This window comes from Microtus ochrogaster, chromosome 4, assembly GCF_000317375.1.
Source record: "Microtus ochrogaster isolate Prairie Vole_2 chromosome 4, MicOch1.0, whole genome shotgun sequence".
Lineage (NCBI taxonomy): Eukaryota > Metazoa > Chordata > Mammalia > Rodentia > Cricetidae > Microtus > Microtus ochrogaster.
The window spans coordinates 50,363,848-50,382,109 of NC_022011.1; the positions used below are offsets into that span (position 1 = coordinate 50,363,848).

Consider the following 18,262-nt stretch of genomic DNA (forward strand, 5'->3'; position numbering starts at 1 on the left):
TCTCTCTCCTTCCTCTCATGCTTTTCCACATCTTTTAAATCCCAACAGAATCTTTCAGTACAAGAGTCAAAACGGTTGTATTCCATTTCTCAAGTGAATGAACATAGGTAAAAACATGTTTTTCATGTCCCTCACATGATTAAACATTTTATGTATTAACGGGTGAAAGACAAATTATCCCCAGAACCCACATACATTCATACCCAAGCAACTTGCTAAAGAATGTGCGGGCAAGCAGAGTGTTCTTGTCAAGTCTTTTACTGGCAGGCTGCATTTTGCAGTTATAGAGAAAGGGCCAATCACTTTACTACTTATCTTGAAAGATAATCTTGTAAGGAATCTTAAAGGAGTCACAAACCTAAACTTTTATAAATGAAAAAGAATCAGTCAGCTCTGCTTTAAATCTTTAGGGTGCATATCCATTTCATTAGTAGTTTTTTTATGTCAGGATATTGAGGGCAGAAATGGATTTAAGGGATTAGTTGTCACCTTTGATCATCAACCAAACCTAGCAAGGAGAGTAGTCAGCCTAAAACAATTGAGCTGCCTTGTTCTTGTTCCCTGACCTTAAAGAGTTCCACACTCAACTCTGTGCCTTTCTCAAACTTTGCATGTCTTCTTGGGCTTTTCACCTCAAAGTTATTTAACAAAAACATCTTAGTCTAGCTACATTATTTTCAGCTTTGCTTCCTCTGTGATGATGCACTTTGAGACCTGTGCACACATCTCCCGGCATGAAGGTTAAAAGAATTTAAGCTAGCAGAACTACTGTGATTTAATTGTTAATCATTAATTTGAGCTACAATCCATGCAGCTCCTTAGGTGACACTCATAGACCCTGGCAGTGAAACTTTTCTTATATTTATTTTGGTTTATCAAAACTCTGTATAAGCTATCATTATCATTATCAAATTCGACAGTATTTAGGGAGGGGTCATGTCCTTGACAATCCACGGTAAAAATGCCCAATAGGATGGAATGTTTCCAAGCGATAAACACACTACATTACAGGCAGTGGAGATCTCCCTATGTTCACTCACACCATGCTAGATCCCAGAGAAAGAGAGCTGCAGCAAACATGTAGAGGCACAGCAGCAGAAGCAAAAGACGTTCCAAGGTCTGCAGTCCCGTGTCCTTGCCTAAACGAGACTGTCGCATCAGTAACCTTTCTGCTGGGCTGACACTGCAGCTCGCTGATCCTCTGGCATGGCCCATGGCATTCAGTCCCCGTTCTGTTGCTGTGAAGAGACACCATGACCGCAGCAACTCTTACAAAAGAGAGCATTTAGTTGGGACTTGCTTATAGTTTCAGAGCCCTATAGTCTCAGTCCATTATCATCATGTTGGCATACATGGCACCAAAGCAGTAGCTGAGAGCTCCATCCTGACCTCCAGGCAGCAGGCAAAGAGTGAGAGAGAGAGGCTGGGCTGGGCGTGGGGTTTTTGAAACCTTAAACAAACAAAGAAACACTGACTGCACTTCCTCCAACAAGGCCCCATTCACTCTAACATGGCCATATCACCTGAGCCTTCTCAAGTGGTGCTACTCCCTGGTGACTAAGCATCCAAATATGAGCCAGAAGGGGCCATTCTTACTTAAATCACCAAGTCCGGTTTCCCAGATATGATTTTAATATGCCCGCATGCCCCTATAGTCTCAACTCACGCCCACATTCGTACAGGGTGTCAGTGCAGGTTGGAGTTTGGGTCCACCTAAAGCTCCACAGACTGGTTGCAGAGTCCAGAAATGGGCCCATATGTGTGTAGCTAAGTGACTTTTTTGTTTGTTTGGCTTTGTTTTTAGACCAGTTTTCTTTGTGTAACCTTGGTTGTCCCGGAGTTCACTCTGTAGAGCAATTGGCCTCTAACTCAGAGATCCACCTGCCTCTGCCTCCCAAGTGCTGGGATTAAAGGTGTGTGCCAGCACCACCTGGCAAGATAAGTGTTTTTAAAAAACGATTTAATTTTATTATTTTAAAATTATGTGAATGTGTCTGTGTGTGGGTATGTGAATAGGTACCTGTGGAGGCCAGAGGTTTCAGGAGGTCCTCTTAGAGCTCAAATTACGGGAGGTTGTGAGCCGCCCAGTGTGAGTGTTGAAAATTGAACCAGGGTCCTATGCGAGTGCAGTGTGTCCTCTGAACCATTGAGCTGTCTTTCTGGTGTGACTGAAAATACTTTTTCTTTTTTAGATTTATTCCTATTGTTTGAGAATTTCATATATATGTTTTGATCAAATGTACCCTATATCCCTCCCCTCCACCTCCTCTTCTATTTCTCAACCCCAACTTTCCTCACAACTTCATGTGATTTTTTTTTTCAAAAAAAAACAACAACAACAACAACAACACTGAATCTACTTGATGCCACCCGCATGTGCTTGGGTGTGGGGTCATCTACTGGAGCATGAGAAGTCAAGAGGCTGCATTCCTGAAGAAAGTGGACTCTTCTCCCCTCCACCCCAGGCTGAGAGTTACCAGTAGTCCTTAGATAGGATGGGACTCCATGAGCCCCCACCATCTGTGCTGTGATATTTAGTCAGTGCTTTTTTTTTCATTTTATATAATAGCCCCTATTCCTCCTCTTTCCCCTCCTTCTCCCCTCGACCTCCCCCATCCTATCCCCCCATCCACTCATCAGAGGGATAGCGTCTCCCTTGGACAGTCAATAAAGACTGGTATACCAGGTTGAGGCAGGATCAAGCCCCTCCCTTCCGTTTCAAGGCTGAAGAAGGTATCCCACCATAGGGAATGGGATCCAAAGAGCCAGTTCATGTACCCAGAATAAGTTCTGATCCCACTGCCAGGGGATCCCCCAACAAATCAAGCCACATAACTGTCATCCACATTCAGAGGGTTTAGTTGGCTCCAGACCCATTGATGATTCAGGAGAGCATTGTTTAATTTTCATGTGTTTGTGGGCTTTCTGGAATTAGTATTGCTGTTGAATTCTGACTTTAAGTAATGGTGATCTGATAAGGTACAAGGGGTTATTCTAATTTTTTTGTATCTGTGGAGGTTTACCTTGTTACTGAGTATGTGGTCGATTTTTTAGAGGAGGTTCCATGAGGTGCTGAGAAGAAGGTATATTCTTTTTTGTTTGGGTGGAAATGTTCTATAGATACATGTTAAGTCTATTTGAGTCATAACATCTGTTAGTTCTCTTATTTCTCTGTTAAGTTTCTGTCTGGCAGACCTGTCTGTTGGTGAGAGTGGGGTGTTGAAGTCTCCTGCTATTAGTCTGTGGGGTTTGATGTGTGATTTAAGCTTTAGTGATGCTTCTGTTACAAATTTGGGTGCCCTTGTGTTTGGAGCATAGATGTTCAGAATTGAGACTTCATATTGATGGATTTTTACGGTGATGAGTATAAAATGCCCTTCTCCATCTCTTTTGATTGATTTTAGTTTGAAACCTATCTTGTCAGATGTTAGGATAGCTACACCTGCTTGTTTCGCAGGTCCATTTGATTAGAAATTCCTTTCCCAACCCTTTGCTCTGAGGCAATGTCTGTCTTTGAGCCTGAGGTGTGTTTCTTGCATGCAGTAGAAGGATGGAATCCATTTTCATGTCCAATATGTTAGCTGGTGTCTTTTTTATAAGTGAACTGAGCCCATTGATACTAAGTGATTGTTAGTTCCTGCTGTTTTTCAGTGGTAGTATTTGTGTATTTCCCTTCTTTGGGGTTCTCTGCTCTGAGACTATCAGTTGCCTGTTTTCATGGGTGCAGCTAACTTCCTTGGGTTGGAAGTTAGTTTTCCTTCTGGTGCTTTCTGTAAGGTTGGGTTTGTGGCTAGGTATTGTTTATATTTGGTTTAGTCATGGGATATCTTCTTTTCTCCGTCTGTGGAGACTGAAAGCTTTGCTGGATATAATAGTTGAGAAGCTGTTTGTAATTCTTTTTTTTTTAAAAATAAGGTTTATTTATTATGTAAACAGTGTTCTGCCTGTATGTGTGCCTGCAGGCCAGAAGAGGACACTAGATCTCACTATAGATGGTTGTGAGCCACCATGTGGTTGCTGGGAATTGAATTCAGGACCTTTGGAAGAGCAGCCAGTGCTCTTAACCTCTGAGCCATCTCTCCAGCCCCAAGCTGTCTGTAATTCTGAGAGGCCCGACTTTATATGTTGCTTGTCTTTTTTCCTTTTAAGTTCTTAATTTTTTCTTTTTTTCTTTTGTGTGTTTAGTGTTTTGATTATTATATGATGAGAGGCTTTTTTTTTTTTGTCCAGTCTATTTGGTGTTCTGTAAGCTTCTTGTACCTTCGTAGGGATATCCTTTTTTAGTTTAGGAAAGTTTTCTTCTTTGATTTTATTGAATATATTTTTTTGTGCCTTTGAGCTGGAATTCTTCTCCTTCTTCTGTTCTTAGGTTTGGTCTTTTCATGGTGTCCCAGATTTCATGGATATTTTGTGGTAAGCATTGGTTGAATTTAACGTTTTCTTTGTTGTTTCTCGCTGTGTGCAACCCAGCTGGCTGTGAGCTTCCGGAGTCTCCCACCCCCTCCCACCTCATCACAGGAGTGCTGGGATTTCAGATGTCTGGCTTTTCCTAGGCTCTGGGGATCTGAACTGAGGTCTCTATACTTGTGTGGCTATGACAAAAGCTTTCCCCACTGCGCTCTTCTCCAGAGCCCACACCTGAGTCTATTTAGATCTATGTCTTTTAGGTCTATTTGAACTTGATTATGAGAATACATAACTTCTAGAGACATGACAGTCATCTGAGGTATTAGGGGTCAGTGATGGTACACTTACACAATACTCTTCAGCCCTGGGTTTCAATCCCAGCATGAGAAAAAGTCCTAGAACAGTCCAGCTGCTGGCCCTGTGGATGTGAGTCTACAGGGGACAGAGGCAGAGCTGCCCTAGCCTCCTCTGATGGAGCTGCAGTGACCCCAAGATATTCATTTGGTTCATTTCTATTTACCCAGGGAAGGAGTACTCAGTGGTATGTGGACATGGGGGCTCAAGGGGATCCTGAGGGCTCAAGGGAGCAGCTGGAGTCAGGAGCAGGAAGTAAACAATTTTCCCCTCTGAGTGCTCAGCCAGGCTGGAGCCTCAGCTGGCATTGGGGCTGCCTGAGATAGGGCACAGTGGTGGGTGTGGTCCTGGGGATGACCTCTGAATCTCAGGAGAGGACTGGAGGGCGGTCAGGCCTAAGAAGGGGATGAGTAACTGGATTCCGTGCTGCTGTTTTTCAGGAAGACAAAGATACTACTTGCTTCACCTCTGGATCCTCCTCACAGTGCTCATCTTGGTCTTCTATAGGTGAGAATCCAGGCTGGTGAGGAGCAGCTCCCGAGACCCTGATGGAGACCCTGAGCCGTGAGCATGCCTGTTTCCATGGCCACGGTTTGGGTGCTCTTGGCCACTCCCACGGTGGCAGGTCCAGCTTTTGCCTGTCCTCATGGTGAAGCTTTGGTTGCAGGACAGTTGTCTTCCTCTGATTCTGCAAATGGGTCTGGGTCTGGATGCTCAGTCTTTGGTCCTAGCGATGTGTTTGAGGGGGTGGTCCTGGGGAAGGAGAGGAAGGAAGGCCTGGGGACTGAGCTGCAGCCTTCTCTAGATGCAGATGGTCTGTGAACACTCACAAAGGCAAGACACTGGTATATCTACTGGGGATTCTGTGGACACGGCTAGGGAATAGTCCTTCATGTGACCTTGGGCAATAGGTACCCGCAACTGCTGTAGGCATCCAGATTCCGACCTTGTCCCCAGGGTCCTTCCTCTTGCCACCTCTCTTCCAGTGGAGGTGGGCATGCTTAGTTTGTCTCGTGGCTCTCCATCCCCACTGAGAACTTGTGTGCTCACTGTGGTTGGTACAGTGGTGCATTTTGGAGGGAGGGACATGCAATCTCAGGTCTGTGTCTTGAACAGCTGCCCCTGTGCACACCCTTCCCACAGCTATGGGTTCCTGAGCCAAAGAAGTGAGGAACTGGGAGACTCAGAGGCTGTGTCTAGGTGAGTGGGTGTCATGTGTGTGTGTGTGTGTTGCTAGCTAGATAACTTTCTGTTCTGTGCTGCTGTGTTGCCTCTGACTTTACCTCTACGTGGATGGGTCCAGTCCTTGGCTAGGCTGCCCAGAGCAGCCTCTGCTGCCCCCTGCTGTCCATAAATATATTCGGGGCGGGAGCACTGCTGTCTTTCCTGTCTTCAACCTCATTTTCCCTTTCGTACCTGCTCATTCAGGTCTGTTTGCATCTCAGTGACGTTCCTGTCACTTTGAGCTCCTGTGCTTTCTTTTTGCAGGATGTCCCATGCCCAGCCAAATGTTCTGACACCCAGGTGAGTAGATTTAGTCAGTGCATGTGTAGTGCAGGAGTCGCAACGGTACGGAAGGACGATTTGCTTGCTCTGGGGAATAGTTCAGCAGCACACCTGAGACCCTGGGTCAGTCTCCAGCACTGGAAAAAAAAAACAAAACCAAACTCAGAGAAAACCCAAAGCCTGATAATGCTTCTTATTGCCCTCATCTCACTAACCCTTTCAGAGTGTTCATTCAAATCTGGAGCCCAGAGCATCTTCTGGCTCTCATTTTCCATTTGGGCTTCTGGTCCTTGTTTCCTGTCTCTCTCATCAGGGTTTTCAGATGGTGGCTGCAGTGGCAGTAAACTCAGTTGCTTTTATGACTGTGCTGGGGTTGGGGTAGTCAGTGAGAACTGCTGATTGGCCCAGCCCCCACTCAGGGATGGTGGGCAGCCCTGGCGGAAGCTGAAGGTGTGGAATCTGAGAAGGGTTCCTGCAGACGTGTTTGGTCACATGTTGCCTCTGGTTTTCCTCCCATGTAGTAGAAAAGATGTTCTTGTCTTGACTCCATGGCTGGCTCCCATCATCTGGGAGGGGACCTTCAACATCGACATCCTGAATGAGCAGTTCAGGCTTCAGAACACCACCATTGGACTGACCGTGTTTGCCATCAAAAAGTAAGCAGAGGGTGCTGGAGAGATGGCTGAGGATAAAGCACTTTCTTAAGGACATGAGGACCTGAGTTTGATCCCTAACACCCGTGTAATGACTGGGCATGGAGTCACGCCCCTGCAATTCCAGTACTGTGGCTGTTGGGGGAGAGACAGGTGGATCCAGGCAGCTTTCTGGACAGCATAGGCAAACAGTGAACTTCAGAGTCAGAGAAGGGACCCTGTCCAAAGAACAGAAAGAAATGACAGAAGTCACCCAAGGTCAACTTCTGGCCTCCACACAGGCACACAGGCAATGAAACATGAGTATATACAATGGGCATGCACACATAACACACACACCCACGCGCGCGCACAAACACACACACACACACACACACACACACACATATGCACACACACAATTGTCAAGGTGGAGGCCAGGCATATCAGTTTGTATTTAGGATGCAGTGTGGGTGGGGCTGGTTCACTCTGCCGCCTTCCTGAAGGGCTCACAGGGGAATGAATCCAGCACCGGCCCCTTCTGGAGCCAGCTGTTCCTCCCTGTGTGCTCACAGCCAGGTGCCATTTACCTCCCTCAGCTCACACTTTAGGTAGGTGTCCTCATCCCCACAGCTGGCAGCAAGGACCAGGATGCCAACAGAGCTGTGACCACTAATGTGTCCTCAGACACAGGACAAGGTGGACAGCGAGGATTGCTTGAAACCATTATCCGTAGCCCTGTGTGCAGTGAGTGACATACCTGTGAGGCCTTGAGACTCTGGGTCAGGCTGACTCCGGGTCACAGGCAAGAAACTTTCCGTATAGGAGCCTATAGAAGGGGGCAATGTAACAGTCCCGTGCTGAAGGCTGTGGGGGACTAAGAGAAGTCATCTGTGCTGCCAGCATATGAGAAGGGGCACTGTCCTTCTCTGCAGTGCTGGGTGAGATCCAAGGGTAGCTCCGAGCCCTTCATACTAATCAGACATGAGACAGGTTTGGGGCTCAGCTGGAGGGATCGTAGGCACCTTGAGAACGCCTGCAGTGCCAGGGACAGAGACCTTTATAGTAACAAGACACACACACTACCTTGTCTGGGTGCTGCTGGGTACGTGAGCAAGAGCCCTGCCAGGGGTGGGTAGGTGCTCTGTCTGTGGGAAGAAGGCTTCTGAGGGAACTAGCTGGGACCCCATGGTCACCTTGACACAGGGAGCACAGCCACTTGCCTGTTTCTGACCTTGAAGTGGGGAGGCTTGGCACACTTGCCAGGTGATGGGGATCCCCATTACCGTGGTGGTGGCCCATGGCTCTGGGGGTCATCAGGGGAGAAGCTTCAATCACTTGAAGCAGGTGAAAACGTCTTGGGCTGGGAGAGGATATAGAACCTGGGTTACAAGCCTTTTGCCCTTGGACCTGAGGGTTGGGATAGGCTTGCCCTTCTTTCTGGGGTGTCTGTCTTCCCTCCCTGCATACTCTGAGATGATTCCTTCTCTGGTGGAGTGAATGTGGATGACACTTAGGGACACAGTGAGTCACTGAGTGCCTTCTCCCCAGCACCTTCAAGTCTCTGGGATACAGAGACCCCTTCCTTTCCTGAGACAGGACATTGAGAGTGCCACAAAGGAGGGGTGCGGGTACCAGGCCCTTACAGATTCATCCAGTTCCTCCAGGGTTTAGAAAGTGGGGCCCTATTAGCACAGGCTCTGCTCAGACCAATGCAAGGGTGTGGGATGTGGAATGTGTTGGGAGGGAGCTATCCCTCTCTGGGGAGGGTGACAGACTCATGGTGAGGTGGCCTGCTGAGGGGCCTGCCAAAACAAGAGATAACTGCAGGATATCTGCCTGGATCCCTGTGTCTGGAGTCATCTCTGCTGCCTGAGTAAAAGCTTCCAGGCCTCTGCCTCAACATTTCTTGCTAAGATGTGGTGCTGATGTTATACTCTTTTGAAGCAAAGGAGGGTGAGGTGAGGAACAGCCTGCAGACTGCTCAGTACAGCTGTAAAGTGGGGATGCTGTTGCTTCAAGCCTCATGGTAGCCATGGTTTCTGCAGCCTGGGCTCCTGCCCTGGTTAGTCTTGCCCTAGCTGTGTTAAACCTCTGCTTACCCGTTTGTCATCTTCCACAGGTATGTGGTGTTCCTGAAACTGTTCCTGGAGACAGCAGAGCAGCACTTCATGGTGGGACACAAGGTCATCTACTATGTCTTCACTGACCGTCCTGCCGAGGTGCCGCAGGTGTCCCTGGGGGCAGGACGGAAGCTGGTGGTGCTGACTGTGCGCAACTACTCCCGCTGGCAGGATGTGTCCATGCACAGGATGGAGATGATCAGCGACTTCTCTGAGCGGCGCTTTCTGCAGGAGGTGGATTACCTGGTGTGTGCAGATGTGGACATGAAGTTCCAAGACCACGTGGGTGTGGAGATTCTCTCAGCACTCTTCGGTACCCTGCATCCCGGTTTCTATGGTAGTAGCCGAGAGTCCTTTACCTATGAGCGCCGGCCGAAGTCCCGGGCCTACATTCCCTGGGATGAGGGTGACTTTTATTACATGGGGGCCTTCTTTGGGGGGTCAGTGGTGGAGGTGTACCATCTCACCAAGGCCTGCCATCAGGCTATGGTGGAGGACAAGGCCAATGGCATCGAGGCTGTGTGGCATGATGAGAGTCATCTGAATAAGTACCTGCTGTACCACAAGCCTACAAAGGTGCTGTCCCCAGAGTACATGTGGGACCAGCAGCTTCTGGGCTGGCCGTCTGTCATGAAGAAGCTGAGATATGTGGCTGTGCCCAAGAACCATCAGGCAATCAGGAACCGATAGCTGAGTTCCTGTTGGAGAGGCCAGGCTTATATCCAGGGTCACTCCAGGCTGTGTGGAACTGGGAAGATTTGAGAGTCATTTATGAAGTGTCGCCATCTACCCCACTTCAGGGTCTAGCAGGCCCAGTACCACTTGTCTTACCCTACACTGAGCCCCTGGAGTGGCATCCACCCTCAGCTCCCACTGTGTCTCTAAGCTCCTTCTCAGTGACATGTAGCAGGAGCTTGCAGAACATGGGAGAAATGCTGTCATGCAGTTACCTGAGGGCCTGGGCATCCCCACTCAGCCTGTCCCTCCCTCTGCTGAGAGGCTTGGCAGATGGCCAGTGCCCTTAGGAATAGGCAGGAGGTCAGGGAGACTCACAGTCTGCAGGCCTCAGAGGTGCTTGGCTCCTGCTCAGCCCAGCTGGCAGATCAACAACCTGTGGCCATTGCCTCTGCTCAGTTTTGGTTCATTTGGGAATAGCTAGTTATTCATCCTGGGAATAGGTATATTTCTAGTATGAGTATATATTTTCTTTTAAATTTTTTTTACAATTAATTTATTTGTTTATGTATTTTTTTAAGGGCTGAACGCTCTGTCTGCATGTATGCCTGCAGGCCAGAATAGGGCACTAGATCTTATTATAGATGGTTGTGAGTCCCCATGTGGTTGTGGGAATTGAACTCAGGACCTCCATTCAGCCAATGTTTTTAAACCACTGAGCTGTCTCTCCAGCCCTCTTTTTACTTTTTTGAGGTACTTGGGATTGAACTCAGGGCCTCATTGATGCTAGTCAGACATGCTGCCGCTGAAGCCCAGGTTATTTCCTAGAGACACGTGACTGAACTTGCTGAGTGTTGATGAAACTCCAATTTCATCCAAAATTTTCAATATAAAGAGATTGTTACTTTTTTTTCCCTTTAACAGTGTTCTGATCAAACTCAGTTCTCAGTATAAATTTTTACATTTTTTTGGATTTTTTTCTTTTCTCTTTGGACTGGAGAGGGAGGGGGAGAGGAATGGGGGGAGGGGGAGAAAGGTGGGAGGAGGGGGAGAAGGGTGGGAGGAGGGGGAGGGAAATGGGAGGCTGGGAGGAGGCGGAAACTTTTTTTCTTCCTTTTCTCAATAAAAATAAAAAATAAAAAAAAATTTTATGTGTCTGTTACATGTGTATCTTGATCCTATTCATTTCCCTGTCCCTTTGCATCTACCCTCTGTCCCTGCTCCACTCCCAAATAAACAAAATTTAATAGAAAAAAAGGGGGTAGTAAGAGAAAAAAATTTAAGATCTTATCATGGAAGCTGCAGTGTGACGCAGTGAGTCACACAGTAAATCCCTTTGTCCAAATATCTTTACTAGCAAGTGCTCATCGCAAAGGGTCACTGGTCTGGTCCAGAGCTCTGGTCTCTACTACACTGTTGATGCTGGGCCCTCACCGGGACTCTCATTTGATGTCCTCTGTTGCCCTGTGCTGTGGAGGTCCTGTAGCTTTGGGTTTGCGGGTCAGGCTCATTCCATTCCTGCTCCAGTAGGTTATAGATGGGGTGAATGCTGGGGCCCGCCAAGTCTTAACCCCAGTTCTGGGTCTGGGCTGCTTCAGGGTTGGTCTGCCAGTCAGCTCTCTCCCATCTTCACTATCAGGGAGAGCTCTCCAGCACAATTCACCTCCTGCAGCAATGAGCAAGATTTGGGGTGGGGGGGCTGCTAGTCCTTCTGCTTCCACACCCGCGGGGTCAGCCCTCTCACACCCGCACCATTAGGACAGCTTTATTGCATTGCTCAGGTAAGGTAGACGGGCCACTCTTCTGAGTACTGCCAGCTGATGAGGGGTAGGCACAGCCCTCCTACTCTTATGACTCCAGGGCCAGCTCCTCTACCTGTCTCAGGGCATCTCTCCTCCACCAATGCTACCATGTGCCTGATGAGTAACTGAGACAGCTCTCCTTTGCTGGTAGCATTGGGGCTGAGTCACCCTCCCCTCTGAGCACCAGGCAGGGCCCATTTCCTGAGTGCTGCAGCTGGTAAGGGGGAGGGTCAGCTCTGTAGGTGGTAAGGAATGAGGGGTGATGAGGGCTATCTCTCACCTTCCCATACCACCACATGCCAAGTTAGTAGTGGGGACAGCTCTCCCATGCTTACAACTTTGGGGCTGCAGGAATCCTCAAGGATGACCCCAGCTAAGACTCCTAGCAATAGTGGAGAGGGTGTCTGAACTGACTGTCTCTAGTAATGAGACTGGTGACTACCACAATTGTCAGCAAAGACCTCCATCCAGTAACTGATGGACGTAGATACAGAGATCCACAGCTAAACACTGGGCCAAGTTTCTGGACTCCAGTCGAAGAGAGGGAGGAGAAATTGTGTGTATGTGTGTGTGTGTGTGTGTGTGTGTGTGTGTGTGTGTGTATGTGTATGTGAAGATCATGATGGGGAAACCCACAGAGACAGCTGACTTGAGCTAGTGGGAGATCATGAACTCTGGACTGACAGCTGCGGAGCCTGCATGGGACTGTACTAGGCCCTCTAATGTGGGTGACAGTTGTGTCTCTTGGTCTTTTTGTGGGGACCTTGGCAGTGGGACCAAGATTTATCCCTGGTGCATGAACTGGCTTTTTGGAGCCTACTTTATGCAGAGGGATATCACGCTCAGCCTTAATGAAGGGGAAAGGAGCTTGGTCCTGCTTCAACTTGATGTGCCCGGCTTTGTTGACTCCCAATTGGAAGCTTCACCCTCTCTGAGGAGTGGGTGGGGGTAAGGGGAAGGTGTGGGGAGGGGGAGGAGGGGCAGGATGGGGAACCGGGATTGGTATGTAAAATGAATAAAAATATTAAAAAATAACAGCTTTGGAACTGGCTAATCCATACCTCTACCAACAAGGTTGGCTCTATTGTGTTACCCAGGTGAGGTGCAGGGCCTGCTCTCCCAAGTGTTACAGCTGGTGTTACTTGGTTTTTTTTTGTGTTGTTGTTGTTGTTGAGGCAGTATTTCTAGTAGCTCCAGCTAGTTTCAGCCTTATTATGTGGCCAAAGATGGTCTTGAACTTCTGATCCTCCTGCATAAACCTCTGCAGTGCTGGGAGTATAAGCATACTACCACACTTAGTTTTGATGTTCTTAATTTTCTTAAAAATCTTATTTATCTTGTTCCAAAATGGTTTCTGGGCCCTGAAGTCTTTTGTGTCCTTGGTTGGTTTTCCATTTCTCACACTGTAAGGATCTTGTCTTTTTCTGTGACAGGATCCCTATGTATTCCTGACTGGCCTGGAATTTGCTACTAGACCTGGATGGCCTAGAACTCAGAGATCTACCCCCCTCTGCCTGTCTCCGCACCTGGCCAGAAATTTGTTCCCTCTATTAAAAGTGGATAAGCCGCCAATAGTCAATAATCCAAAAACCTCTCCCATCCTGACACCCATGTATGAGCTACCTGCCAAACCTTGGACACTCCCGAGACTTCTTATCACATTCTTCCTTTTTCCAGCAATTATGAACTAGCCAATCATATCACATTCTGAGGTCCAGCTCCCACCAATGGGTAAAGCACAGTCATGACCTGTGTTACCACAAAACAAGTGAACTTTCTGCCTGGTGTGCTTGATCATTCTGTGTGGTAGAACACGCTGCTTTGATAGGTTGATTTCAATTCTTTGTGTCTTTGTGAGACACTGAGAATATTCTCCAACAAGATGCATACTAGAGGGTAGTGTCTTCTCTTCTGTGGTTGGCACATTTCCTGACTTCCGAGCACTTTGTGAAGGATCTCCAAAATGATAAGCTAGAGGGGGCAGACAGAGTTCCTCGAGGCCAGCAGAGTCATTTCACCTTGGAGATTTATGGTAGTTAAGAAAGGAAGTTGGGGATTGGTGTAGGAGTGGTTCAGATAAGGCTGGAAACTTTGAGGGCCCCATAGCCTTCTGGGAGCTTCTCTGAGTCCTCTTCATTTCCACTGTTTGAGATATTCGGTGCTGGAAACAGAGTTGGGAGTCTTTAAGGGAACGGGTAAAGTAAGGTACAGATCTGAATATTAGTTTGTAGAAAGTCCAGTGCTTCTTTCTGTTAGGAGCTTCCTGGATGCCTTCCTTTTTCCTGTTTCTTCAAACTCCAGATAAGATCCCAGCTCCATTTTAAGAAGAACCAAAATGTCTCTACAAGGATGCAATAAGTTGGGACACGCTCAGGGTCCCTTGTCAACTCCATTTGTCCTGTTCCTGAGATTCAGCCTGGATTTTTGTTGTGTCCTGCCTCCTTCCTTCATAGGTCCACACCAGAGAGGAAGAAAACAAAACAAAGCAACAACAAAAGCTTAACCTGCTGTTGATGTGAATCTAGGAGTATACAACTGTAATCATTGCACCCAGGGATGAGAACATGGGACAGAGGAGGGTTAGTAGCTCAAGGTCACCCTCAGCTTCTTTTTTTAAATTGATATTTATTGAGCTCTACATTTTTCTTTGCTCCCCTCCCTGGCTCTTTCCTCCCCCCTTCAACCCTCCCCAAGGTCCCCATGCTCCCAATTTACTCAGGAGTTCTTGTCTTTTTCTATTTTCTACATCCCGTATAGATTAGATCTATGTAAGTTTCTCTTAGTGTCCTCATTGTTGTCTAAATTCTCTGGGATTGTGGTTTGTAGGCTGGTTTTCTTTGCTTTATGTTTAAAAAACACCTATGAGTGAGTACATGTGATAATTGCCTTTCTGTGTCTGGATTACCTCACTCAAAATAATGTTTTCTAGCTCCATTCATTTTTCTGTAAAAATTCAAGATGTTGTTATTTTATTGCTGCTGTGTAGTACTCCATTATGTAAATGTACCATATTTTTCTTATCCATTCTTCGGCTGAGGGGCATTTAGGTTGTTTCCAAGTTCTGGCTATGACAAACAATGCTGCTATGAACATAGTTGACCGTATGTCCTTGTGGCACGATTAAGCATCCTTTGGATGTATACCCAAAAGTGGCTGGGTCTTGAGGAAGGTTGTTTCCTAATTTTCTGAGAAATTGACATTCAAAGGTGTTGTAATAGCTTGCATTCCCACCAGCAATGCAGGAGTGTTCCCTTTTCCCCACAACCTCTCTAGAATAAGTTGTCATCAGTGTTTTTGATATTGGCCATTCTTACAGGTGTAAGATGGAATCTCAGAGTTGTTTTTATTTGCATTTCTCTAATGACTAAAGATATTGAACATTTCCTTAAGTGCTTGTCAGCCATTTTAGATTCCTCTGTTGAGAGTTCTCTGTTTAGGTGTTTACTCCATCTTTTTTTATTGGATTATGTGTTCTTTTGGTGTCCAAATTCTTGAGTTCTTTGTATATTTTGGAGATCAGACCTCTGTCTGATGTGGGGTTAGTGAAGATCTTTTCCCATTCTGTAGGCTGTTGTTTTGTCTTGTTGACTGTGTCCTTTGCTTTACAGAAGCTTTTCAGTTTTAGGAGGTCCCATTTATTAATTGTTTCTCTCAGTGTCTGTGCTGCTTGGGTCATATTTAGGAAGTGGTTCCCTGTGCCAATGCACTCAAGTGTACTTCCCACTTTCTCTTCTATGAGGTTCAGTGTGGCTGGCTTTATTTTGAGGTCTTTGATCCCTTTGAACTTGAGTTTATGCGTGGTGATAGATATGGGTCTATTTTCATTCTTCTACATGTTGATATCCAGTTATGCCAGCACCATTTGTTAAATATGCTTTCTTTTTTCCATTTGTTATTTTTTTCTTCTTTGTCAAAAATCAGGTGTTCAAAGATGTGTGGATTGATATCCGGATCTTCTATTCGGTTCCATTCGTCCTGTGTCTATTTTTATGCCAATACCAGGCTGTTTTCAGTACTGTAGCTCTTTAGTAGAGTTTGAAGTCAGGGACTGTGATTTCTCCAGAAGTTCTTATATTGTACAGGATTGTTTTGGCTATCCTGGGTTTTTTGCTTTTCCATATGAAGTTGCGTACTGTTCTTTCGAGGTCTTTGAAGAATTTTGTTGGGATTTTGATGGGCATTGCGTTGAATCTGTCACCTTCAGCTTCTTATTAAGTTTAAGGGCAGTCTCAGCTGCATGTGAACTTGTCTCAAAATATTAGAAAATAGGATAAAAATAAAAGCAAATGACAGTGTCAAGAAGTTGAATTCATGGTATGGAGAAGGATGTCACACAAATTTGTTCCAGCTTCCCTTGTTTGTCACCCTCACCTGACTGCACTAAGATGGCAGACCCAGGAAGCTGTTTTCCACACTGCTTTCCTGCCTAAGACCCTGCAAGCATAGGGGTGCAGACACAGCTGGAGGGACAGACTCTGGTGTTTGAAAGAAGCCCCCATACCACCATCTTTTCTATCGCTAGCTAAGTCAGCTCTCTTTCTTTCTTTCTCTTTCTTTCTTTCTTTCTTTCTTTCTTTCTTTCTTTCTTTCTTTCTTTCTTTCTTTCTTTCTTTCTTTCGGTTTCTTTGTAACAGCTCTGGCTGTCCTGGGACTTGCTGTGTAGACCAGGCTGGCCTCAAATTCACAGAGACTTTCCTGCTTCGGCCTCCCAAGTACTTTCCTGCTTTGACCTCCCAAGTACTCTTCCTTTCTTTCTTTCTTTCTTTCTTTCTTTCTTTCTTTCTTTCTTTCTTTCTTTCTTTCTTTCTTTCTTTCTTTCTTTCTTTCTTTCTTTTGGGTTTCTTTGTAACAGCTCTGGCTATCCTGGGACTTGCTGTGTAGACCAGGCTGGCCTCAAACTCACAGAGACTTTCCTGCTTCGGCCTCCCAAGTACCGTGTAGCAAGTTCATGTGCCACCACTTTCCAGCTGCTGTGTCAGTTTCTGACAGAGCCAGTTGCTCTGGTTGCTGATACCCATTTGATGCCTGGATGTGACAGTGCTCACGATCTGGTGATTCCCTTAAGGAAGGGCATTTTCATTCTACCCAGTTTGAGAAGATTGCAGCCATGAGCATTTGTGTGAGGTCTCGTGGACTTACCATTTAAATTCATAAATTTGAGTGATGTCCGTGGATTGGGGTGGGGGTAAGTATGTATTCCATTTTTGGAATTCTGCCGAGTGTTTCAGTGGCTGCAGCATTTTGCACTCCCTCAAGGATGAAGGTTCTAGTTCCTCCGTTCCTTGCCAGTATTGATGATGTTGGTGTTCAGTGTTCTTTCCATTTTAACACAACATGTCTTATTGTTTCATTTTGTGGTGTATGTGTGTGTGTGTGTAATAGTGTGTGTGTGTGTTCATGTACAGACAGACAGACAGACACAGAGAGAAAGAGAGAGAGTTCATATACAGATAGACAGACAGACAGACACACACACACACACACACACACATATCCATACAGAGAGACAGAGAGAATGTACCATGGTGGACATGTAGAAGACAGAGGACAACCTTTGGGAACCAGTTCTCTTGCTCTACAATGTGGATTCCTTGGATCAAGCCCAGGTCCTCAGGCTTGGTGGCACCTCTGTCTACTGAGCCTTCTTGCCAGCCTGGGTTTTAATTTGCAGTCCCCGGATGTTTGATAAGAAGTATCTTTTCTCGTTTATTTTTTAAATTTCATTTTCCATTCTAACCACAGTTCTCCCACCCAGCACTCCTCCCACCTTCCCTTGCTTCCACACCAGACCTCCTCTCTCTACTTCTTCCATAGGGTAACGCCTCCCATGGGGAGTCAAAAAAGCCTGGCACATTAAGTTAAGGCAAGACCAAATCCCTCCCTCCTGCAATTAAGTCTGAGCATGGCATCCCACCATAGGGAATGGACTTCAAAAAGCTAGCTCATGCACCAAGGAAACATCCTGGCCCCATTGCCAGGGTCCCCTCAGATAGACCAAGCTACATAACTGTCTTCTACATGCACAGAGTCTAGTTCAGGCCAATGGAGGCTCTACAGCAGTCAGCCTAGAGTTCATGAGTTCCCATGACTTTGGTTCAGCTGTCTCTGTAGATTTCCCCATCTGTGAGATTGACCTCCCTTGCTCATATATCCCCTCCTTTCTGTCTTCAACTGGATTCCCAGAGTTTGGGATGGTGCTTGGTTATAGATTTCTGCATCTGGTTCCATCAGTTACTAGACGAAGGCTCCATGATGTCAGTTGGGGTATTCACCAATCTGATTACAGGGGAAGGCCAATGCAGGTACCCTCTCCATTATTGCCAGGAGTCTTAGCTGGAGTCAGCCTTGTGGATTCCTGCCAGTGGCCCCACAGTCTGCCCCAGCCATACAACTGTCACCTACATTCAGAGGGACTAGTTTGGACCTATGCTGATTCCTTCCCTGTCCAGCTGGAGTTGGTGAGCTCCCATTAATTCTGGTAAACTGTTTCAGTGGATGAACCCTTTATGGTCTTGACCTCTTTGCTCATATTATCATTCCTTCTATTCTTCAACTGGCCGTGGGAGCTCAGTCCAGTGCTCCAATGTGGGTCTCTGCCTCTGTTTCCATCTGTTGTTGGACAAAGGTTCTATAGTGATATTTAAGATAATTATCAGTCTGACTACAGACTGTTTGGGCCCCCTCTCCTCTATTGCTTAGGGTCTTAGCTGGGGTCATCCTCATAGATTCCTGGGATATTTTCTAGAGCCAGGTTTCTTGCTAA

At 46.6% G+C, this 18,262-nt stretch overlaps 1 protein-coding gene across 4 annotated transcripts in view; it reads left to right on the forward strand.

Moving 5' to 3' along the window:
* The window catches only part of Abo (ABO, alpha 1-3-N-acetylgalactosaminyltransferase and alpha 1-3-galactosyltransferase), an 11,287-nt gene extending 1,013 nt beyond the window's left edge, over positions 1-10,274 (forward strand). Inside the window, exons 1-6 of one of the 4 annotated variants that reach the window (XM_026778875.1) lie at positions 4,393-4,413; positions 5,202-5,268; positions 5,905-5,961; positions 6,250-6,285; positions 6,789-6,923; positions 9,022-10,274. In XM_026778875.1, coding sequence (XP_026634676.1) covers positions 6,251-6,285; positions 6,789-6,923; positions 9,022-9,712 — 861 coding nt within the window. In that variant the 5' untranslated portion in view covers positions 4,393-4,413; positions 5,202-5,268; positions 5,905-5,961; position 6,250 and the 3' untranslated portion in view covers positions 9,713-10,274. Of the gene's footprint in view, positions 1-4,392; positions 4,414-4,856; positions 5,269-5,904; positions 5,962-6,249; positions 6,286-6,788; positions 6,924-9,021 lie in introns of those variants that run through there. The other 3 variants (XM_026778873.1, XM_005346728.2, XM_026778874.1) reach the window with 3 other exon arrangements.
* The last annotated feature ends 7,988 nt before the right edge of the window (positions 10,275-18,262 follow it).